The sequence below is a fragment of the Hippocampus zosterae genome, chromosome 1 (assembly GCF_025434085.1).
Source record: "Hippocampus zosterae strain Florida chromosome 1, ASM2543408v3, whole genome shotgun sequence".
NCBI classification, from domain to species: domain Eukaryota; kingdom Metazoa; phylum Chordata; class Actinopteri; order Syngnathiformes; family Syngnathidae; genus Hippocampus; species Hippocampus zosterae.
In genome coordinates this window covers 13,242,552-13,266,539 of record NC_067451.1, presented here as the reverse complement: position 1 = coordinate 13,266,539, position 23,988 = coordinate 13,242,552, and the positions used below count along the sequence as shown (strand labels likewise).

The 23,988-nt window shown below is 40.7% G+C and overlaps 3 protein-coding genes across 12 annotated transcripts in view; 2 read left to right on the top strand and 1 right to left on the bottom strand.

Annotated features, from left to right (window-relative positions):
- The window catches only part of cnot7 (CCR4-NOT transcription complex, subunit 7), a 256,938-nt gene that overhangs the window by 2,128 nt on the left and 230,822 nt on the right, over window positions 1-23,988 (top strand). For 3 of the 8 annotated variants that reach the window (XM_052058249.1, XM_052058248.1, XM_052058250.1), the window contains 3 exons: window positions 1,021-1,165; window positions 1,246-1,356; window positions 4,541-6,376. In XM_052058249.1, coding sequence (XP_051914209.1) covers window positions 1,021-1,165; window positions 1,246-1,356; window positions 4,541-4,675 — 391 coding nt within the window. In that variant the 3' untranslated portion in view covers window positions 4,676-6,376. Of the gene's footprint in view, window positions 1-1,020; window positions 1,166-1,245; window positions 1,357-2,214; window positions 3,308-3,571; window positions 3,683-4,540; window positions 6,377-23,988 lie in introns of those variants that run through there. The other 5 variants (XM_052058247.1, XR_007961363.1, XR_007961364.1 and 2 more) reach the window with 5 other exon arrangements.
- zdhhc2 (zinc finger DHHC-type palmitoyltransferase 2) lies at window positions 7,125-16,454 on the bottom strand. 2 transcript variants are annotated; one of them, XM_052058084.1, is made up of 14 exons: window positions 16,118-16,454; window positions 14,694-14,720; window positions 14,339-14,433; window positions 13,499-13,619; window positions 12,983-13,052; window positions 12,625-12,657; window positions 12,338-12,458; window positions 12,174-12,212; window positions 11,826-11,958; window positions 11,321-11,447; window positions 10,300-10,392; window positions 9,194-9,306; window positions 9,041-9,106; window positions 7,125-8,959 (listed from the first exon to the last, which is right to left on the bottom strand). In XM_052058084.1, the coding sequence occupies exons 1-13, from the start codon at window positions 16,242-16,244 to the stop codon at window positions 9,066-9,068; spliced, it is 1,140 nt and encodes a 379-aa protein (XP_051914044.1). In that variant the 5' UTR covers window positions 16,245-16,454; the 3' UTR covers window positions 7,125-8,959; window positions 9,041-9,065. The 2 variants fall into 2 exon arrangements, with proteins under 2 accessions (XP_051914044.1, XP_051914052.1); XM_052058092.1 differs by lacking the exon at window positions 12,174-12,212 and having other exon boundaries at window positions 16,118-16,451.
- eif4ebp3l (eukaryotic translation initiation factor 4E binding protein 3, like) overlaps window positions 18,187-23,988 on the top strand; it is a 132,266-nt gene continuing 126,464 nt past the window's right edge. Inside the window, exons 1-3 of one of the 2 annotated variants that reach the window (XM_052058487.1) lie at window positions 18,187-18,593; window positions 21,111-21,287; window positions 21,993-22,031. In XM_052058487.1, the coding sequence (XP_051914447.1) occupies window positions 18,467-18,593; window positions 21,111-21,287; window positions 21,993-22,021 (333 nt within the window). In that variant the 5' untranslated portion in view covers window positions 18,187-18,466 and the 3' untranslated portion in view covers window positions 22,022-22,031. Of the gene's footprint in view, window positions 18,594-21,110; window positions 21,288-21,992; window positions 22,102-23,988 lie in introns of those variants that run through there. The other variant, XM_052058481.1, reaches the window with a different exon arrangement.

The following is a 23,988-nucleotide window of genomic DNA, read 5'->3' as shown; positions in this document are numbered from 1 at the left end:
CTCAAAATTAGCTGATTCACATCACCGTTTGGGAATTAAATTTAAATTTTGCCCCAAATTGTGAATGGATGTTTATCTGGCAAAACAAAGACATGCCAAATATTTCAGAAATCACTGAACGCTAACTCCCTCGTTATGCCCATAAACATGTCGGAATTGTTAATAGTTAATAATTGGATATTAAAAATAAAAATAAAAAAAATCTCAAGTGTGGCCACCGGGCTTTAATTTTCCCTCCGCTCAGCCGATCATGTCAGAGAACCCTCATGTGTGAGCCTGTCTTTGCACTGAACTGACGCATGGTGACATATGAATGGAGTGTCAATGGTTAATCTATCATGCAATTCGCATTGGTTCTCATGGCTACTAAAGGATGTCACGGAATCCAAATGTCATGATACACTATTATCACGATGTGGAACTCACGACATGATAATTATAAGATAAGATAAGATAAGATAAGATATCCTTTATTCGTCCCACACTGGGGAAATTTACAGCCTCCAGCAGCAAGAATGTATGTAGAAAGAAGAAAGGAGAAAGAGAACAAAAAAACAACAAACATCATTCAATTAAATACAATATGAACACAAATGGATAAATCGCAGTACTATTTACAATTTTCCTTAACATCATTTAATTATTATTATTATCGGCTCTTCGTGATATTGTGGGGAGGTTGGCGAAAAAATAAAAAAGCTTGTGATTCTGTATAAAACCATGTGGGGGGTATACTGAAAAGCCCCCATAATATATATATATATATATATATATATATATATATATATATATATATATATATTTTAACATAACAGCAGTGACTAAGACATACGATTGGCTAGTCATTTTATTGTCATGTGCTCCCATTGGCCCAGCGGCGCAAAATATCATGGTCTATGGGCTGCCAAATTCATGTCGATTATCAAATGATTATTTTCAACTATTTTTAAATGGCCTGGGTGTTTGTGTTGAAGCCAGAGTCGTTCGTTTCACCCTTTATAATGTATGGCTGTGTTGCAGCGGCTACGATTTTGGATACCTAATCAAGGTTCTCTCCAATGCCAAGCTGCCTGAGGAAGAGATTGATTTTTTTGAGCTTGTTCGCTTGTACTTTCCAGTCATTTATGATGTCAAGTACCTCATGAAGAGCTGCAAAATTCTCAAGGTACACATCTTGAACCCGGTTCATCAGTCTCATGCTTCATTTTGACCCGGGGGGTGTGGCTGGTCATTTCATGTATTCAGGGTGGACTGCAGGAAGTAGCTGAGCAGCTGGAACTCGAGAGGATCGGACCGCAGCATCAAGCAGGCTCTGACTCTTTACTTACAGGCATGGCTTTCTTCAAGATGAGAGAGGTAGGCCCCTTAGCAGAAAAGCAAGGACTCTTGATTACTTTTGCACAGGTGAAATGTAATATTCCAATCAAGCCATGCTGTAAGTCGCATTCTTTTAATGCTGCCATACACTGACTGGCCACAACACAGTGCATCATCTAGGAATGGTTAAAACGAGCTAAGTACAGAAAAAAAAAATTCTTAGAGAGCTGACAGTTTTGGCTCTCATTTCAGCCTTCACTGAGCTTTCGGTGTCGATCAAAGCTGTGAACCGACTATCTGCTGTCGCCGTTGAAGCAATGTGTCCCTGTTGATGTTGTCATTTCCGACGAGCGGACCTACATGCTCCTACGCAGCCGAGATGCATTGCTTCGGCGGTGGCAAGTGTTTGGGGTGCAGCTTAAATAATCAAATAAAGCTATCGCTGGAACAAAACAAACGTTAGCCCGAATACAACACTATGATACGGTATGCGAGACAGTCAACAGAGTGCCAATGATGCCAGCTAATCAGCTCACCGGATAAATCCATTTGTGCTGTCATTGGTCGATGTCGCGCCGGGAACCAATCACACGCCTTTTTTGAGTTGGCATGGACAAAGCCTCTGAGTCACGTCAGCTCTTTGTTCGGCATGCAGGGAAACATTCTCTCTCGCGCATCAACATGAAACAATGTCTTTCTGCAATGTGGATGCTGATATGACTGCATTAAAAAAAAATTATTTCCCCCCAAATATATTTATTTGGGGGGAAATAAACATGAAACACTGAACCCATAAAACTTGAAGCGTGAAGTCGCGCGCGCGTGTGTGTGTGTATATACATGGAGTGAATGTATTTATTTGTAGATTTTTATGCTCAGTGTATGCGTTTCCACCAGATGTTCTTTGAGGATCACATTGACGATGCAAAGTACTGCGGCCACTTATATGGGCTTGGCTCAGGATCAGCCTACGTCCAGAATGGAACAGGGAACGCTTACGAAGAAGAAGCTAACAAGCAGCAACAATCTTGACATCAATCCTCGCACCATGCTGCAGTTGGCGATGCGGCCCAGAGGCCGAGCTTGGAGGATTAGAACGATAATCACGGAGGAATTGCTTCATTCAGCCAGCCCGTTTGTCATTAGTTCTGCTTGTGTCAGACAACTGAAATGATTGCTAACAGTGAGACTTACTGCGCTGGTGTGAGCTTAATCAAGTACTCCTGCAAAACATCTGGTTGGTTCAGTACCATTTAACATGCTGGAAAAAAAAGAAAAAGATGGGATTTTAGTTTGACTAAAATAATCTGTACAATTGTTTTGCACTTTAAAGCTCTAACTTGATTTTATATGGAAAGTATGTGGCCTGATGTCTCTCTGCTCTTGGTTGCTTTCTCCACATTCACATTTTACGCGGAGGAACATGCAGCGCTGACTTAATGTTCTAACATTTTGCCACACTCAGCCTTAAGATTAGCTGCATTATTTTAAACGTTTAAGTTATTGTGCCAGTTATGGAAAAAGATACAGTCCTATGCTAACATACCACACTTTACCTTATTGCCTCAAAATGAGAAAGGGAGCTCCTCGTTGGGTGTGCTGGTAGGCACACAGATGAAAAGTCCTGTAATTTGTTTGCTTGTTTTGTTATTTCCACCTCAACACTCCCATGTGAGAAGTCTGTATTCCAGGATAATACCGTTTTTGCATGTGTGCATCCGAGAAATGTTGAAGCCGAGAGTGGATTTGGTGTGCACATAAATGCTCTCTTTTTACGCTCGCTCGTGATTGCAGTCATACTGTTTGCCCACATGGTGTCGCACTGATCTCCAAGTCAAAACGTAGTTCAAACAAACTCACCTGATGCAGTACATGTAGAGGTCATCATGCTGGAGTAGTCTGTTGTGAGTACATTTTCTTTTGGTTTATTTTAATGAAGTTATTTTGGTAGAATTTTAGTGTTGTAATAAAATAATTTTCACAAAACAAACACTTCTACTCCTTTGGAAAACATCTAACATGCATCCTTTGAGGTTTGTTTTGGTGGAGTTCATGTGGAGCGTTAGCCTTTGGATGAGATTGTTTTATGTTTGTGCTGCTTTCCTGCTCTAACATGCTGCATAGGGGAACCACATGTTCCAAAAGTTTTCAACAAAAGCTGCAAAATTCTCAAGGTACACATCTTGAACCCGGTTCATCAGTCTCATGCTTCATTTTGACCCGGGGGGTGTGGCTGGTCATTTCATGTATTCAGGGTGGACTGCAGGAAGTAGCTGAGCAGCTGGAACTCGAGAGGATCGGACCGCAGCATCAAGCAGGCTCTGACTCTTTACTTACAGGCATGGCTTTCTTCAAGATGAGAGAGGTAGGCCCCTTAGCAGAAAAGCAAGGACTCTTGATTACTTTTGCACAGGTGAAATGTAATATTCCAATCAAGCCATGCTGTAAGTCGCATTCTTTTAATGCTGCCATACACTGACTGGCCACAACACAGTGCATCATCTAGGAATGGTTAAAACGAGCTAAGTACAGAAAAAAAAAATTCTTAGAGAGCTGACAGTTTTGGCTCTCATTTCAGCCTTCACTGAGCTTTCGGTGTCGATCAAAGCTGTGAACCGACTATCTGCTGTCGCCGTTGAAGCAATGTGTCCCTGTTGATGTTGTCATTTCCGACGAGCGGACCTACATGCTCCTACGCAGCCGAGATGCATTGCTTCGGCGGTGGCAAGTGTTTGGGGTGCAGCTTAAATAATCAAATAAAGCTATCGCTGGAACAAAACAAACGTTAGCCCGAATACAACACTATGATACGGTATGCGAGACAGTCAACAGAGTGCCAATGATGCCAGCTAATCAGCTCACCGGATAAATCCATTTGTGCTGTCATTGGTCGATGTCGCGCCGGGAACCAATCACACGCCTTTTTTGAGTTGGCATGGACAAAGCCTCTGAGTCACGTCAGCTCTTTGTTCGGCATGCAGGGAAACATTCTCTCTCGCGCATCAACATGAAACAATGTCTTTCTGCAATGTGGATGCTGATATGACTGCATTAAAAAAAAATTATTTCCCCCCAAATATATTTATTTGGGGGGAAATAAACATGAAACACTGAACCCATAAAACTTGAAGCGTGAAGTCGCGCGCGCGTGTGTGTGTGTATATACATGGAGTGAATGTATTTATTTGTAGATTTTTATGCTCAGTGTATGCGTTTCCACCAGATGTTCTTTGAGGATCACATTGACGATGCAAAGTACTGCGGCCACTTATATGGGCTTGGCTCAGGATCAGCCTACGTCCAGAATGGAACAGGGAACGCTTACGAAGAAGAAGCTAACAAGCAGCAACAATCTTGACATCAATCCTCGCACCATGCTGCAGTTGGCGATGCGGCCCAGAGGCCGAGCTTGGAGGATTAGAACGATAATCACGGAGGAATTGCTTCATTCAGCCAGCCCGTTTGTCATTAGTTCTGCTTGTGTCAGACAACTGAAATGATTGCTAACAGTGAGACTTACTGCGCTGGTGTGAGCTTAATCAAGTACTCCTGCAAAACATCTGGTTGGTTCAGTACCATTTAACATGCTGGAAAAAAAAGAAAAAGATGGGATTTTAGTTTGACTAAAATAATCTGTACAATTGTTTTGCACTTTAAAGCTCTAACTTGATTTTATATGGAAAGTATGTGGCCTGATGTCTCTCTGCTCTTGGTTGCTTTCTCCACATTCACATTTTACGCGGAGGAACATGCAGCGCTGACTTAATGTTCTAACATTTTGCCACACTCAGCCTTAAGATTAGCTGCATTATTTTAAACGTTTAAGTTATTGTGCCAGTTATGGAAAAAGATACAGTCCTATGCTAACATACCACACTTTACCTTATTGCCTCAAAATGAGAAAGGGAGCTCCTCGTTGGGTGTGCTGGTAGGCACACAGATGAAAAGTCCTGTAATTTGTTTGCTTGTTTTGTTATTTCCACCTCAACACTCCAATGTGAGAAGTCTGTATTCCAGGATAATACCGTTTTTGCATGTGTGCATCCGAGAAATGTTGAAGCCGAGAGTGGATTTGGTGTGCACATAAATGCTCTCTTTTTACGCTCGCTCGTGATTGCAGTCATACTGTTTGCCCACATGGTGTCGCACTGATCTCCAAGTCAAAACGTAGTTCAAACAAACTCACCTGATGCAGTACATGTAGAGGTCATCATGCTGGAGTAGTCTGTTGTGAGTACATTTTCTTTTGGTTTATTTTAATGAAGTTATTTTGGTAGAATTTTAGTGTTGTAATAAAATAATTTTCACAAAACAAACACTTCTACTCCTTTGGAAAACATCTAACATGCATCCTTTGAGGTTTGTTTTGGTGGAGTTCATGTGGAGCGTTAGCCTTTGGATGAGATTGTTTTATGTTTGTGCTGCTTTCCTGCTCTAACATGCTGCATAGGGGAACCACATGTTCCAAAAGTTTTCAACAAAAGCTGTGTTGTTGAACTGTAAGCTAAACATTTGTATGTGTGTTTTCTGGCATACACAGTGCATATAAAAAGTCTGCACCATCTGTTCAAATGTCAGATCTGTGAGACTTAAATAGAATGAGACCACGGTCAGTCATGTCAAAGCCTTTTCCATCATTAACGTGACCTATATCCTGGGCAACTCAATGGTGAATAAAAGAACGGTCAGTAAAAAGAAAGTCATAATGCGGTGGCACAAGTGTGAGCGACCATTTAGAACTGGCCATTTGTGTTTGAGCTCATATCGCAGTTATTTATTTGTACTATCTCCAAATATTTTCTTGTTCAATGAAGTTGAACTGCTGACAGCTGTTTAGGTCTCACAAATAAGTTCATATATCACAAATCACAAATATGTTCTTATATCCGCTGTTGGTATGCCTCCAGTGCAGTGTCTTGTTGATGACTAATGTTTTGTTTTCTTGTTTGCAGTGTGCACTTGACACTGACACTGACATGAGCAAGAGTATGCAATATAATATCAAGGGTTCTTTTTAGATTATTTTGTAAATAAAGGCTCAAACCTTTCATAATGGAAATACCGTTTTGCATCTTTGACGGAATGCCTGAAAATTTGTCCTCAGAAGGTGTGCCACAGAATGGAAAAGTGTATATATATATATATATATATATATATATATATATATATATATATATATATACATACAGTATATATATTTTTATTATTGTTGTAAAGTTTACAAAAAAGGATCATGTCCACATTTAATTTCGACTCACACAGACAGAATAGAAAAATGCTGTATAGCAAGACCGTCATAATTGGGGCCAAAAAAAAAAACAAGGGTATTCAAAATTTAGACTCGTTAAGTTTGAGAACGTACATGTGCATCTCAATCAATGATGGTAAAAAAAGTTAATTTATTTCTATACTTTCAAATGAAATTGTGAAACTCAGACTCAAATCAAAAATGCTGTGATAATTGGATAAACCAAAATTCACTCTAACCTTTTCACTGAACTTGATTCAATGTCTCTTTTTTTTAATACATGTCCAGCTGTTCACTGGTTGAGTCATTTAGGCACAACTTTCTGTTCTCTGATGTAATATTTCTTCAAAGCGAATTTTAGCTTGAATCATAAACAGTAAGAAAGCCTTTAAATATTTCAGTTTGTGTGTAGTGAATCTACAGTACTGTATATAGTGGTGAGTTTCACTGTTACAATGTCACTATTTCAAATTTTTTCTGAGGATTAATTTAATCAAACTGCATCATACGATAGTGGGAGGCAACCAATCTATGGCTGTGCAAAAAAGCCACAACACTGGACAGTTTTCGAATGCAGTTTAGTATGAAAACATATTGCTACTACCCCTCTATTTACCAACAGTCAACACATTTGGGCAGATTGTCGACTCATTTTATCAAAGACAATATTGTGGTTATGGTTTCCCTCGGAGAGCCGTTGTCTTGTAACATACACAAGTGCCCCTTCATTTTAATGGTATATATTTACCAAATAACTGGTACTCAGAAGACATGGAAAATAATAACAACCAAATACAAATGTTCAATTTATGATAAGGGGTTCGGTGAAAGAAAATGCATCATATCTGTAGAAAGTGAAGACAACATTCAAATTTGGTGCATATTCTCTGCAAAAATGAAATGAACAACATCACTGATCAAGAAATATGAAGTGGACACTTGGTTAGCTTTTGTCGGCCACAAAAACTGATGTCATGTGGTGGTCGGATTTGGCCTCTGTGCCTTGACTTTGACAACATAAATCCAGACTCGCGGGCGAAGTCGGGTAGGGGAGACCAGGGCCTGATGTCACACTTTTTACACTTTTTGATGGTTGTTGGAATCACTCCATCATATATAAACCAAATGTTTACCAGAAAGACCACAGTTTCAGCTATACCTTTTGTTTCCATTTTCGTCAGTGCAGAGTTACAAGGACTCAAAGAGAGAGTGAGAACATGTGACATGATGCCCCACCATCAGGTAAATTGTCCCACTACATGGGGTAAGATGTAACACTGGATTTTGCAACTCATAAAAAGGGACAAAACAACCAACATTCACACTGATAATCACACCTAGGAACAATTTAGAGTGATCACTTAACCTACTGTCCACGTTTTTGAAATGTGGGTGGAAACTGGGGTACCCGGAGAAAACCCACTCTGGTCCTGGTAAGAAAATGCTAATTTAATTCTTCAGGAACTCCAGTGCCCAGAACTGAACCCATGACCTGTGACCACTGTGAGGCGGGCGGGCTAACCAGTCGACCACCGACATGTTGCCCCAAACTATCATGTTTGCCATTCCGAGCTCTGGTTTTAAGGTACCGGTAGTTTAAATCAATAATCTGGAAGATGTTTTTTTTCCTTCTTCAAAATACATTAAATTCACTTATTTTTTTATTTTTTGGGGGTGTGGGGTCGTGCAAAATGGTTAACATTACTGCACATCTCAACTCACAACGTGCTATTGTCTTCTTGGACATGACACGTCGACTACTGACCACATATATAAAAGGAAGAAAACAAATATCCCACTTTATAGTTGCATCCTCTGGTGGAGAAAATAATTGCAACGTGACAACAAACCCCGATAATCCCCTACTCCAGGCACATATTCCATCCATATTACAACAAATCAGACTATAGCCCTTATTTTTACTTTTCATGCCTATTTACTAGGTCATGTTGTTTCCCGTAGTACACGTAACCACGAAGATACATTTGTCTTGATATCCTGAGATGAAGCATGCAAAAGTTCTCGCTCCTGCTGCCACCACCAAATGAACACAATAATTTACTTTTGATGTGCAAACATTTGGCAAGCTTAGAAATGCATACTGTACTGTAGCTTAGGCATATTCCACTCAATGAATAACCAGCACAAGAGACACAACTACACAGCCCTTCCACATCTCTTTTTTCTCACATATATAAAAAAAAGACATTGAGATCACTGGAATGCAAATTGGGAAGGATCACACTTGACTATAATGAACCTTCCTGACAGCATCAGGCCATGCCGCCAACATTCGAGTTCACGCTCCATGTTTGGATGTCAGGGAAATACTACAGTAGACACCGGTGACGTCACCATCGCGACACAACCCACTGAAATGGGAGCAGCATGGGCCTATTCGATTAGAAAAAAATACCTGTGACATTAATTTTGTAACAGACCTGCAGATCATGTCTTTATGTATGTAACACTTACACTTGTCAAGAGGAGATCCGTGTCCCTACGCCTCATTTTCTGTAGTCATCAGCGGGTTATTAGTGCCTAAACAAATCCAAAGTTGAGGAACAATCATCGCAATATTGTCAGAAAAATCAGATGAAACCCACTGTAGGGTACACTACAATATACCATTTTTGTCATCTGCTGCAATGTCGCTTTCAGTCCAAGAGGTGGTACTGCTGAGCAGTCGACTTTGACTCTCCCTCATTGGCTTGAAGGGGAAGTGGCAGCTGTCTGTTTTACTGGATGCATAAATATACACAAAAGAACATCACAATAATCCACTTAAAAAAACTCACTTGATTTTCTCTTGTAATACAGTACTTATGTGTAATTATAATTAAGTGATGTTAAACAAGGTCTGACAGATCCTTCAATAAACCAACCCAGTTCATGTGAGTCGGTTCAAATCTCCAATTAGTCACTGATGTTTCAAGATCATTAAATATTGATGTATGAATAATGTGTAAAATTGATTCGCTTTTGACTTGTTTGTAAAATCAAACTTTTATGTGTATATGAAGATTTTCCATTTTTGGGGATTTTTTTTTTTTTTTTGAGAAAATGATTGTGCGCAATCTTCTTATTGACATATAAAAGTCAGAATTCGCTTTGTTTGGTTTATTTCTTTCCTGACCTGTTCAAGTTTTGCTGAACTTTCTGAATAGTAGGTGGGTAGCAACAGCCATCTCAGGTATTGACTAGGATGGCAAAGACACCAGGTTCTTTCTTTATTTTGGAAAAAAAAGTACCGTATTTTCCGCACTGTAAGGCGCTTCAGAGTATAAGTCTTCAATGACTGGCCTGCCTATTTTAAAACTGTTTCCATATTTTTATGTGGTGCATAGAATAGAAGCGACAATGGTGGTTGATGTTGCGTTATGCATCCACTAGATGAAGCCACGCTAAAGGGAATCCAATACAATATGATGCAGCTTTATTCATATAGAGCTTTCACAACAGATATAGCTCTAACAAAGCACTTTATGGAACATTTAAAATACCACATCCAAAAAAGAATATTGATCCATATACACGGCACATCAGATTACAAGGCGCACTGTTGGCTTTTGAGAAAATTGAATGCTATTAGGTGCGCCTTATAGTGTGGAAAATACGGTAATATAAGGTCTAATTTAGAACATTGTAACACCAATGAGTAATTTGACAACCCTAGTGGATGCAGACTATAACATCTTCATGTTACTTGTTATTCGCCAATATTTTTAACATACCCCTTTGGTGCGGCGTTGTGGCTGGTGGGCGAATACTGTTGCTCAGGGTCAATATTCACCAGGCATGTTGGGAATGAGCATCCATCCCCTAAACTGATTTGAGTTGAGAAGGTTAAACACAAACAAAATACATTCTATACGGACATTATTGGAAAGTGTCGGGTAATGAAGTCTGAAGACATTTTTGTCTGATTTAGTGGGAGGTGGAGCACCGTGGTTAGCGTGTCTGCCTCACGGGCTACAGGTTCTGTTTGCGTATGGTGCATGAGCACTCAGGCTTTCTCCCACGTTTGTCGTCCAAAGCCAGCTGGGATAGGTTCCAACTCATCTGTGAGCCTTGCACTCAACTTTATTCCTAGAGCACTTTAAAACAACCATTGTTGCATACAAAGTGCTGTACAAGGAGTAAAAACCTACGAAAAATATGAAATACTTGCACAAACTAATAATCATCGAACAGTAATTATAAACCAATTCAATAATCTATCTATGAAAGAACCGATCAGTTGATCAATTAATTAAAACTAACACAAATACAATAGACACCAAAAAAACAAAAAACACCAGAACAATAACGTGGCTCATACTCAGTCAAAAGCCAAAGAATAATAATGTATCTTAAGACGAGTTTTAAAAATGGACAGCGAGAGGGCTTGGCTAATATTTAACAGAAGGTCATTCCAAAGGGAAAGAACGGCACTGGAAAAGCTTCGATCTCCTCTGAGCCTCCGCCAAGTCCTCCGTACTTCCAGTCAGACTCGCATTTACTAGTGGGCTTACATGGGCTGACTACATCAGAATTGATAATTGCCCAAACCAACTTACAGTATGAGGACACGCTCATGGGAGAACTAGAGAAGAAACTACATCATAAGGAGAGTCGGGTGGCTTCATCTAGCGAACCACATCCTCGATAAATAGAAAGGAAACATCTTCAAAGGAATTTACAGGGGAAGAGTACAACAATTAGTGAACAATTTCAGAAGTGTGCCCCAAGACCTATCATGTCAAATGACCTTACCTGGAGAAAATTGGAAAAGGCCAGTATTTGGCTTCATCACCAAATACTTGGCGGAAGTTCTTACTGGAGCCCAGACTGAATCCGTTCTTGTCTGTGCCATGACGAAACACTGGTGCACGAACAGCCTCTGATAAGGACAGCCACGGAGAAGAAGGTTTTATATACCGCAATAGAACTGTCTCTAACATAGGGGAAAACATAACATGAGCAATGAAGGTCCCGGACTGATGTTGCCGCAGCTATGGCTCGTCTTCCTGAGTGGCGATGTCAGGAACGTCTTACACTTCTGTGCCTTTTGCCTTGGCTGCAACATTCCCACAACTCTCCCTAGATAATCCACCTGCTCCATCCACTCACACACAAGCCTGTCTAATAACCAAAGAGGCTCACTAAACGACTGCACTGATGAGGGATTTTATGTTGAGACGGTGCAAACAATCACCGACAGCAGATTTTACAGATCCACATTGAGGAGGCAGACAGTCACAACAGAGACGAGACCTACCGAGGGTGGATCTATTCTTGAAGACAAGCCAGCAGTGATAGACGAAAAGCGAAGCGAGGCTGACTGAGAACATGGAGGCAGAGAAGAAGAGGAAGAGAATGTGGAACTTGGCCTGAGTGTCTGGAAAGCCATTCTGTGGGGAGGGGGGGGGGGGCAATATAAATACACAAATGGATGTTAGCAGAGCAGGTGCGAACCTCTGGTCGAGCACAGACTACTTTCAGTCAATGGGAGTTCTCTATTCTATTGTATCAACCGTTTCAGGGACAACGGTTACTACAGTGGACAGCCTATTCTGTTATCTGGTTACCGGGTGCATGAAAAGGGTTAAATGGCTCAAATGGTTACCAGGTATTCTTTCAGACGGAAATGGGCTTTACCCCCAGCCTTGTGGGAAAAAAAATGTACAGTGCGTTTGTTATCACCACGCCGTCCAACAACAACTTTGGGTTTGTGTTTCTACTTCTTTTTTCTAAAAAATGGATGCACATTCCGTGAAGCTACGCACATACCATCCAAAACTTAATGAAGTATTGAAGGTCTGTCGCAGTTATAAAAAGGCAGTAAAGTAGGGAATACGCCAAAAACAGCATGAACGACTTGTAGTTGGAGAATCCCACACAATTGTTCACCCTGAGAGAATAAAATAAAACAGCAGTTAGAAAAAGAACATTCTTTTCATTCTGTATTCAACACCGCAAACGCTCATCTTTCTCGCTAATTCATTCTATGGACAAAATGTTTTTATCACAGAACAGCACATAATTCAACTGTTTCAATCACAGGCGTGCCGACATACCAGGGACAGTGGTGATCCATTTTTAAGATACATCTGGAACACAGCATGGTCATATACCAGCATTATTACTTTTGTATTATTATACACTTTGTTTTTCTTATCTCTTCTTTCTACCCACAATCTTGCTGCTATAGACTGTAAATTTCCCCAGTGTGGGACAAATAAAGGATATCTTATCTTATCTTATCTTATCTTATCATATCTTATTATTGGACCATATCCTGTCAGTCAGTACTTGAGGAGTTCAGTGCAGTATTTATATATATATATATATATATATATATATATATATATATATATATATAATGAATTAAAATTTAAAGTTTCTTCGCACGAGCAAATAGCGAGAGAGACATACTTATCACAAACTGAACAATGGTGACATCGATCAGGCTTCAGCAGCTGGCAGCGGTCACAGAAACGGATGGCTGAGGAAACAGACAATTTCATCAAACCATCATCAGCAGTGCCCTGCAAGCAAGCACTTGACCAATTAATTCATTAAACGACTGCATAAAAATTTGTGTCAATTTTGCTGCTTCTTGGTCGATTGATTTTCTGAGTCTGCGTCATTCTCAGTTCCTGTTCCTGCCCACACTCTGTGCAGACCGCACTGCTGACAGCCCCAAGTTTGTTGTTATTGGTTTATTTGATGATGAAAATGTGTGAGATTTACCTATGCACATGAATCATCAAAACAAATGGAAAAATGCAAATAGGAAAACAATCAGGAAGCAAAAGAAGTTTAACTGTATCACGTTTCCATGGGTCGAATTAACTAATAGTAAAAAAAGAGGCCTGGCCTGGTATGTTGCCACTTTACAGAATGTGGTTGGTGACCACCTACTTTTTTTTCACGCCACACTTGACCTACCTCCAGAGTTGGTGCGTGTGTAGATTGGCAACTCCTTAGCTATTCTCCTCAGGATCTCCTGCTGAGACTCGCCCCGGTCTTCACGCTCCAGCAGCTCCTTGTCCGAATAGGACAGGCAGAACTTTGTCGAACAGGACGCAAAGGAAATACAAAACAAAGCTGTCTTGACTGTGCTTGTTGATTTCTACCTATACATTTGTCAACGCTAGTGGAAATATTTTGGAGCCTGTCGGTATAGGAACATGTTCATGCACGCAGCGGAAGCGCACAATATAATAATATATTTTTTGAAAACACATTTATGAATCCTCCATGTGTCTTTTGTGCCCCATGAAGCAAATATCATCAGGGTTGAGATCTCATCCTTCTGTAATTCTAGAATCACAATTATTTTATGAAAATGCACTACGTGTAAAAGTTAAAATTTGTACGTCAAGAAATGTTTGAAAGAAACCATTGTACAAGATCAATTGCAACTAACTGCCTTGTTCTGGAAAGTTAAATGCAACTGAACTGTAGTGGGCGTACAACACTTTGGCAATCATTGATCTACATTACAATCACCAAAGTGGAAATGGAGTCATGTCAACGAATTAAGTGCATTTTTCTGTCATTGCCCTTTGCAATGTTTGTGTATTGTCACTGCCTGCATGCAGAGCTGAATTGAAGTGGCGAAGCTACGAGCGCAGCATCCGACCGAACCCCTTGGCACTCGGGCAGGAAATAGACTTTGTCCAAAATGCGGCACTTAATCATTGGGTGAGGCCGCCGTCTCCCTCTGCACTTCCCACACTGCCTCGGCTCACGGTGTCAACAACGCTGCATCGTCGTCTCACTCACCTCCCTCAAAGGGTTCATGGGCTTGGTGAAGATGGTTTGCCAGTAAGCCCAAATAAACATGATGAAGATCACGTGGTACACCATTAAATAGACAACTGAAAAGGGAAACAAATCCAAGTGATGATTATTAGTCAAGACAAACGGTCGCATACAATTGGAATTTTTGAAGAACCAATTCATCTTCCTAAAGAAGCATCTTTCAACGTCATTATCATGACTGGGGTGTTTTCCAAAGCTGCAGAAAACATCCACCGAGTTGAAATAGCATGAAAAAGTTGCATTCAATTCCACATCTGAAGCTTCGAGGCAAATTCATCCTTCTTGATTTTGGGAGGAGATTTCATGAAACACTTACCCTTTTCCCACATGTCTTCAATTGAAACTGCAAAAGGAAAGAAACAAATACATGTCAAGTCTTTCCTGATTTGGAGTTTTTATTTGAGATCAGATGACCTCAAGCCTACATGCTGGCGCTTTATAGACAAGAGTTTAGGAATTTCTCAGTGACTCGTATGCTTACGTACCTGCACATAGTGCAGAGCTAAATAACGGCATAATTTTTATGATATTTTGAGCACATATTTTACTTTTATATGAGGCATTGAAAATATTAGTTCTGCACAATAGCATAGCACAGCATAATCAGAAAATTGGTTTTGATTTCATGTAAATAATATAATTAATATATTTCATGTAAATAATATAATTATTATTTACATGAAATATATTATTAATATATTTCATTATTAATATATACTCAACTAAAAAGTGACTGCTTTCGTTTGTGTGCCAACCCTTATCATTGTGTACATTTTCAACAATCACTACATCTTGTAAATAGATGGTCTGAGTGTTGTAAGGCAGATGTTGCTTTAAAAAAAAAATGGGTCAACCGCAGATTGCTTGAGGTGAATTATATAAACCGGACAATGGGATTAACTGAGCCGCTGAACGAGAGCGTCAGCTGATGCCGGCTCCACACAACTGTGTCTGTGTCTGTCTGTGGAGCACATGTTAGCCACTGTCCCGTCCTCTTGTTTTCAATTCGTCACAGCTTTGCCAGTTGTTCCTCTGGAGGAAAACATACTTTTTATTGGACCTACAGTACATATCTTGTGTATAAATAATGTCATGCTGTGCTGGAAACAAGTCGTCTTCAAACTCCAGAAAATCATTCCAGGCGACTCACTCACCTGGTCTGGGTCACGGTTTGAGAGTGTTTATTCGGCTTAACCCCCTTCAGTTTTACACTTTTTAAAGGGAGATCTGATTTTAATTTCCCAATTATTACGCAGGTCCCAATATGGGACTGAACTGCATGTTCAGCATTCAGGGATTTTGTGTCTGCACACTCAAAATTAATGTTCAGAAGAAGAGAGGAAGAGTATAAACAAGACAGGCCTGGCTCCATTCTTGTAAATACATACGCACTGCAATTTTGGATTTCAGATTATTAACAAATGATAATAACATGACCGTAAGCGTTTAAACTGTTTAGAGGGAGTTAGTGAGGTCTATGAACATATCTTGATAACAAACAAAAAGAAGCTTGGAAACAACGACAACATGCAGAAAGATGTATGCATTTCAAAATGGTGCCTGGACTGTCAAGACCATGTGAGTGCTTGCACTCCTCACCCACAATATTTATAGACAATATAAGCTTGGGCGCATTTAAAAATGAAACTCCTTCGATGATCAAACCAGACGCACGTCTGACAAGGCGCACACACCCCTGCCCCACATGCACACGCAGTGCCCCGACATGCGTTCTCTTACCCAAACAAAGCTGCACAACGAAGGCGTAGTACGACCAAGCCACTATGAGTGCGATGAATAGGACCGGAATCCAGTAGAAAACTCTTTTGCAGCCCCGTTTGACATTACGTGAACCTGACGGTGCCATAGTTTAGGAGAGAATCATATCCACTGTGGGAATTCTACGCCAGTGTTTTTTTTTAGCGTGCGCGTTTACTCGCCGATGTGCACGCGCGTCCCGGTGTCTCCCTGAGGACTGTCAACGCATCGTCTCCTCAGATGCGATCAGCCTCATCAATCCCAGAATCCCCCCAACATGTGATGCTGCAGCATGCTCAGCCTCAGACACTACACACTACGAGACGCCAGTAGCTCCGCCTCCAGTAGCCATCACCGCCCACCCTCTTGCGGGTTGCCATGACGGCCACGGGATGCTGCAAGGCCGGCAACTTTTTTTCCCACCTGAACCAGATGGGTTCATTGAGTTCATGCTCCAGTGTTAAAATATGACAGACTGAGGCAGCCGAAAATTACAAACGCACACCTCATTAGTCATTAACATGTGATTTCATTGTTATTTTAGAAAAGTGGTACACCCAAATAATAATAATACCAATAATTTAAAAGACAAAACGGGACTTTATACGTGTGTGGATTGTAAAACGTATTTACAGGAAAATCGGCGCTGCCACCTTGAGGTTTAAATTTGTACTGCATGGGATGATAGTATGCAGAGACGATGGGGTGGGTGTTTCCCAAAAGCAGGCCTCCTCGTTCTCCTCTCGAAATATGTTGAAGCGACTTCACTTAGTTCAATCCATCCATCCATTTTCTAATCCGTTTATCCTAACAAGGGTCGCGGGGCGTGCTGGAGCCTCTCCCAGCTGTTTTTGGGTAATAGGTGGGGTACACTGAATAGGTTGCCAGACAATCTAAGGGCACACAGAGACGAACAACCATTTGCGCTCTCACTCACATCAAGGGACAATTTAGAGTGTTCCATTAACCTGCCATGTATGTTTTTGGAATGTGGGAGGAAACCGGAATACATGGAGAAAACCAACACAGGCATGCAAACTCCACACATGAGCCCGATTACTGTTATTACAGTGAATTAAATTAATATTTCAAGAAAAATAGACTTTCTTTATTTAATTTTAAAGGACTTATTCAGCAATATATTGTATATATTGTAATATAATGTTTTCCGGGACCCCGGTTTCAGCAACAGAATTGTGCCAAAAACAACATAAAATATGAGATGGCGAATGTAACAATTCATAAGTGTGCCAATGATATTTGAACATGACAAATAAAACCACTGGCTTTTTATTACCTGTTTTAGTGACAAAAATATGAGAGGTGATCAACAATAGAATTATTTCTCACGTAGTCAAGTACATTCCAGACTACATTTTCTTTCCTTACTGTACTCTAACTAGTAATGTACAAAAGTTGAATCAACGCTTATACTTTTGCCAATCAGCACTTACATTTTTGCCAGTCTTTTTTTAACACTCTTATCTGTACACCTACATTACAATACAGAGTGTGAGTACGTTTGCAGTACATTATCTGCGACCAGTTATTGGAGAATCCTGTCCAATCTAGAGGGTGCGCTAGTTTCAAGTCAGCCATTGGCGGAAAACATTATATTACAATATATACAGTATATTGCTGAATAAGTCCTTTAAAATTAAATAAAGAAAGTCTATTTTTCTTGAAATATTAATTTAATTCACTGTAATAACAGTAATCGGGCTCATGTGTGGAGTTTGCATGCCTGTGTTGGTTTTCTCCATGTATTCCGGTTTCCTCCCACATTCCAAAAACATACATGGCAGGCTAATGGAACACTCTAAATTGTCCCTTGTTGTGAGTGGGAGCGCAAATGGTTGTTCGTCTCTGTGTGCCATTAGATTGTCTGGCAACCTTATTGGAGAATCCTGTCCAATCTAGAGGGTGCGCTTGTTTCAAGTCAGCCATTGACATTTTCTCTTTTCCGCAAGTGCCCGCCCCAACGGGCTGTCTCGTTTCTAAAACGAGCGCACCCGTCTATAAAACGAGCGCACCCGTCTGTGCAAGGCAGCACGTGCCTCTGCACAAAAACATCCCGAGCGACTGCTTCAAATACAGCGCATGGTGGGAGCTGGCAGCTGCTTTTGCAAGCGGACACGACACAATCCGAGCCCTAACTTTCAACCTCTGAGCTCGGTGGCAAACTCAAAACGTGGAGACGCTTCCCACCGTGAACTTCTCGAAGACGGGCACTGTTTGTGCGAAGACTGACAGCAAAGGGTTGTGAATTCGGAGGGATTTTCAAACGAAATCTCTTAAAACTCCGTAACCTGCTCCAACCAAAAAGCGAACATGTCGACTAATCAAATGAAGAGCTGTCCCATTCCTACCAGGGTTCTCACCCTGAAAGACTGGTCTCAACTTCCCGACTGCTACAGCCAGACTCCCGGGGGGACCCTCTTCTCCACTACGCCCGGTGGTAAGAAATGTTGGAAGGCACACTTCTGTTTAACATGTGACACATTAACCTTAAGGAACTTACTTTGTTGGAAATTACCTCTCAAAAATGCATCTACGACATGGGATGTACAGAAAAGTTGTTCAAAAACACACGCAGACGAGAAGTTATCGCGAGATGTTCCAAATAATCATCTTCCAACATGTGATTTACAGCGCACTTGCGTCTAACTTATAAATATACGGCTTTGAATAGCCCGAATTTGAGGAAAGATATGTGAATGTATCCATGACATTTGATGTACTACTTTCCAACTATGTTGTTTCGCAACGTCCGTGTTGAGTCCACAATGCTTTGATAATGTGATGCCAGGTCTCCATACACGAGTAGTTATGAACAAAATAATGTAAAGTACGGTGTGGAACACCGACATAGATAATCAACACTTGCGCCTGAATAACGTATAGCCGAATTGTGTACAGTGAAGCCAATCGTTTCTGCTGGTGTAAACAGGTTTTGGAGAGTACCACCCAGTCTTGGGTTTTCAAGAGGGTGTTTATCCTGTTTCCAGTACAGAAAAGTGATTGGTTGCAAAGAGGCTGGAGGCTGTCTTTTCTCTGCTCTACATTGCAGGAACACAGAACATTTTGTTCATGCTAAGAGGTAAAACTGTCATCATCTAATGCAGGGGAGCCCAAACTTTTTGGATCGAAGATCTACTTTTCGATCAACTAACCTCCCCGGGATCCACCCTTACCGGCGCGCATGCGCACACGCGCGCGCACACACACACACACACACACACACACACACACACACACACACAAACAAGATTTACCTGCTTTATTTTATTTAAAAAAAATAGTGAAAATGAGACTGATAGGCTGCAGTGTATATTAACACAAAAAAATATATTACTAACATGTACAAAGACACACAAATGGTTGTTTTTTTTCTTCTCGACACTCCTCGGATCTACTTGGGACCCGTCTTAGATCTACAGGTAGATCAGGATCTACCTAATGGGCACCCCTGCAGTCTAATGGATTGGACTGATAAATGAAGAAAAACCTGACAACAAAAACATTTGCAACAGATTGAAATTTATAATCGGCAACACAAGGCGGAATTACTTAGCAATGAGAAACATTGATTACAGAAACTGCTGTAGACTAATGATTCTTGCCTTTTTTTTTCTCTCGTGACCCCACTTATCAACCCTCCTTTTGTCCTGGACACATTGCTTAGCGTGCAATCATTGCGTAACATGTTTTTACCCCCTCCCAAGTGGACAGGGTCATCAGATGTACCGAATAGGTCAAACTCCCAAAAAAACAGAACCAAAGTATCAGATGACAACAAGTCTGTCATTTCAAGCACAACACAGCACTTTATGGCTGAACTCTTGGATGTTGGCCTCAGTCCAATCCTTGATAGACTCTAAACATTGCAAATATACTTACTGACCTATGATGTCTGAGATTTTGAGAACTAAATACTTGATGAGTTTCTTTTCCTTTAATAGAAATGCTACAACTCAGCCAAAGACCAAATACACGTGGCTTTTTAATCTCCCAGAGTGTTTTCAAAAGGGAATGTTATGTACTCTCATTTCCTAGAAGTCTTTGGACACCCTTAACCCCTCCCATTCGCCTTCCCACACTTGCATGCACGCACACACGCTTGTGCTTCAAAAACAATGGTTGTTTGCAGGAGGTAATTTGGTTCGGTTTGTTAGTGCCAACATATTCATCTTGGATAGAAAAATGCAATAAATGTATTTTTTGTCATTGCTGCAGAAGCAATGAAAAGCAGTATAGCAGTATATTTAGGGGGTTCAAACTCACCAAACTGTTGACTACAGCATCTTTGACGGGTACAGAAAGTAGGATTTCACATGATTGTTGCTTGAAAGAAAAAAAGAGAGGGAGAGAGAGAGGGAGCCGATGCCAGCTGATTTGTGCACGAGGCAGAGTACACCTTTGACTGATTGCCAGTTAATCACAGGCTGCATGCACAGTGGCTATGAAAGTCTAAACACAACTGTTGAAATGGCAGTTTTTTTCATATTAAAGAAAGATGAATCATTTCAAAGCGGTTTCCACCAATACTGTGAACTAGAAACCTGTATTACACAAGTAAAAATAAAATAACGTTTATTGTTTTTACTTTCCCTCTCAAAGATTTCTTTCTTTTCATTTGTACAGGTTATGGAGTCACAATGGTGATGGACAAAGTTTTGTCGTGATTTATATTGGTCTAATTTTGTTATCACTCAAACCTGGCATTTGAACAGGTGCGCGTATGCGTCAACTTTTTATATCCACTGCATACAAAAAACTATAGGATATTCACCTATGGAAAATGTCCAGTCGTCAATCAACCTATAATGCATGCTTTGGCAATGTGGGGTGGTAGTGCAGGGAGAATGTGCAAACTATATGCGGGGTTCGACATTTGAACTCTCGATTGTTAGCAGACGTCCTAAACCGCTACACTGTGTCTCAACTCTTAAGTACATCCACCAATCTCTCACAGGTACCCGCATCATCTACGACAGGAAATTTCTCTTGGATTGCAGGAACTCCCCTCTTGCACGCACACCCCCATGCTGTCTCCCTCAGATCCCGGGGGTGACGTGTCCCGCTACTCACCCTGTAAGCAAACTGCAGGATGTGAAAGAGGAGGTTGAAGAGGAGGAAAAGGGCGTTGCAGGTAACTTTTGTACATGCAATGAGCTCTTTGGAGATTAATATTGTGAAATTGCAACTGCTCTAGTTGTCTATACATGCCCACCACTGGTGTATACGCTGAAAAATTGATTTTGACAACCACCACTGAGGAAAAGTGAATTGGAATGCTACCCAAATTCCGACAGATTGGCTCAGAGAAGATCAGAGCATCCTGTTTTCACATCGATGAAGACATACAATTGGCGTAAATTGTGAATGTAAAACTGGTGTGGGTGCACAATGCGTATTTGGAACATTTTCTTGAAACACGACAGTAAGCTTTTTCAAAATACATGTAAAATACTACAAACAAAATTGAAAAGGGCATGTTTCTGGGGCCTCAACAAAACATTTGTTTCTCGTGGGGCTCCTCAAGCAAAATGAATTGGCCACCTCTACATCAAGGTTGAAAAAAGTGTGAAGGGCAAATATTAGTTTGCCTTGAGGATTATGCCGTTTTCTCTCACAATTGTCTGCGTCAGCCTGGACAGTTTGGCTAAGCTGCTGTCATGGCCACACCCTCTCAAGTGTTTATGTTTTTGTCCTGTCAATTGTGGCTGTGTTGATAAGGGATGTTGTCCGTTTTCCTCATCGTGTCCGTTAAGGTGTGGTTTTCCTCGAGCGGCTTGTCAGTGTTATGCCCTCTTATCTCCATTTGCTCTCTGTCTCTGTCCCTCCTTTGGAGCAGATGACAACCAGTTTGAGATGGACATCTGAGCTCCAGTTTGGAGCGTCATCCATCAAAACACCTCCATGGTCAGTACTGACCGAAAAGCGTTGCCTATAAGCTTTTTATCCTTTTTTTTTTTTTTTTGAACCAAAAACAATGGAAGCTTGAAAAGCAGGATGTTTTTGTTGTTGTTGTTTTTCTATAAACCCGAATGTGTTTTTGCTTAGACATGGTACCGGTTGGGTTGCCTGCTCATTTGAGCAGTTGTAGGATTTGGAAAGAAAAAAAAAAGATGTAACATTTTATATATTTTGTATATATTACAGTGTACTATGCAGCTTGTTTTTTTTTAAGTTGGCAAATTCAAGATTACAAGAATTTACATTCAAGTCAAGTCAGCCTTTCTACTGCAGACTTATTTCGTGTGAGTAAATTTCCCCTACTGTATAAGGCACTCTGCATTTGCCACAAAGTGTCTACTTTCTTTGAGGGGTCATGGCCTATTGAAAATCAGCTATTTTCACAGAGGGAGGGATTCAATGTGAATAATTCCAAATAAAGGCTGCTAAAAAATGACTGTTTTTTTTGGTGCACTTTTGATACACATACATCATGTTTTCGTTGGAATATCTGTGGTTATACTAAGTTTACGTATTCATTTGAACTTCATTTCCAGATTATTACAATTACCGGTACATTGTGTGCTTGAAGAGTACTCTATATATAACTTTTGCCATCACGCGAGAGTCATGGGGTGAAAATTAACTGGTGCAATGGCAAATCATATAGCCATATAATTCTTTATGTTCATGCTGAGCAAGGTAAAGTGTTATATAACTGCATTTTGTATGCGGCTTGTTTTCTGATTGATGTTGAACCCTGAACTCTGAGTCAAGCATAGGCAGACAGACGGATAGGGTAATCTGACAAGAGGGGCAAAAGGCTGTCGCTCTCCAGATACTACATTAGGTACACCCGCATAGTTGAAGAATGCCCTACACATGAATGGTATCAGAAATTATATTCTGATAATAGTGCGGTATCAATGTAAAGATCCATGTATTTGCATTGGTGCACTCATATGCGATGCGAGAATGAGAGTGGTTTCTAATTTGTCGGTTGTTTATTTATGAGCAGTTGGAGGCGGGGAGAAATAAATACAATTTCTTCTAGCGTCTATAAAGTCCAAAGACAACTGTGTGTTGCTGTTTCAGGCTTTCCACAGTGCATCAGCTGGTTGGAAGGGGGATGAGGCACAGCGCCGGAGATTAGGAGAGGGGCTGGTTTTAAGGAATGAGGGCAGCTGCAGCCTAAAGGACACACAGATTGCACACTCTGAAATGGGGTGGAGGAGTGTGACACATTTTGGTGTTTTAACCAGCACTCATCTCAGAAATCTTGTATTCCCCCAAAAATTATCTTAAGGGTCTAGTACAAAACTGGTGGCAGTTTTCACCTCGTGGTGATCTGTAATGTAACTCCGTTCCCAATTTATGACATGAGAACAAGCTGCTACGCCCGTAAGTGTAAACTTCAGGGTGCACAGTAGCTCAGATGTTCTTTTCTCACGAGCTTTCATCCATCACCCAAAACTGTCCTGTATTGTGATTTAACATGCACGCACTGTTGCTTGAACTCTAATATCCAGTATTTACCAATTTGGTGACTAAACTGCCCAAATCAACGTGCGTTAATGCCACACACTTAGTCCAGCATGCAAAATAAACATACTTTTGCCCGACAACATATCCTGGAACTTGTTTTCTAAAGCCACGTGATAAGATTGGATTCCTCACATTCAGCCTGCAGTTTGCGCACACGTGGATGTTTTTTGTGAAGTGTGCCTGTTGACCTACATGTGCTGTTTGGACAAGAGTGTGGGAATGCACGTGACACCAACATCAGGTGCCAGCTAACCGAGAGCCTATAAGTCTGAGTGTTGAAAAATAAACTTGAACAAATGCTTCTAATTTGAAATTCCTCATCTTTTTGTGGGAAACCGAAAAGGCAATGA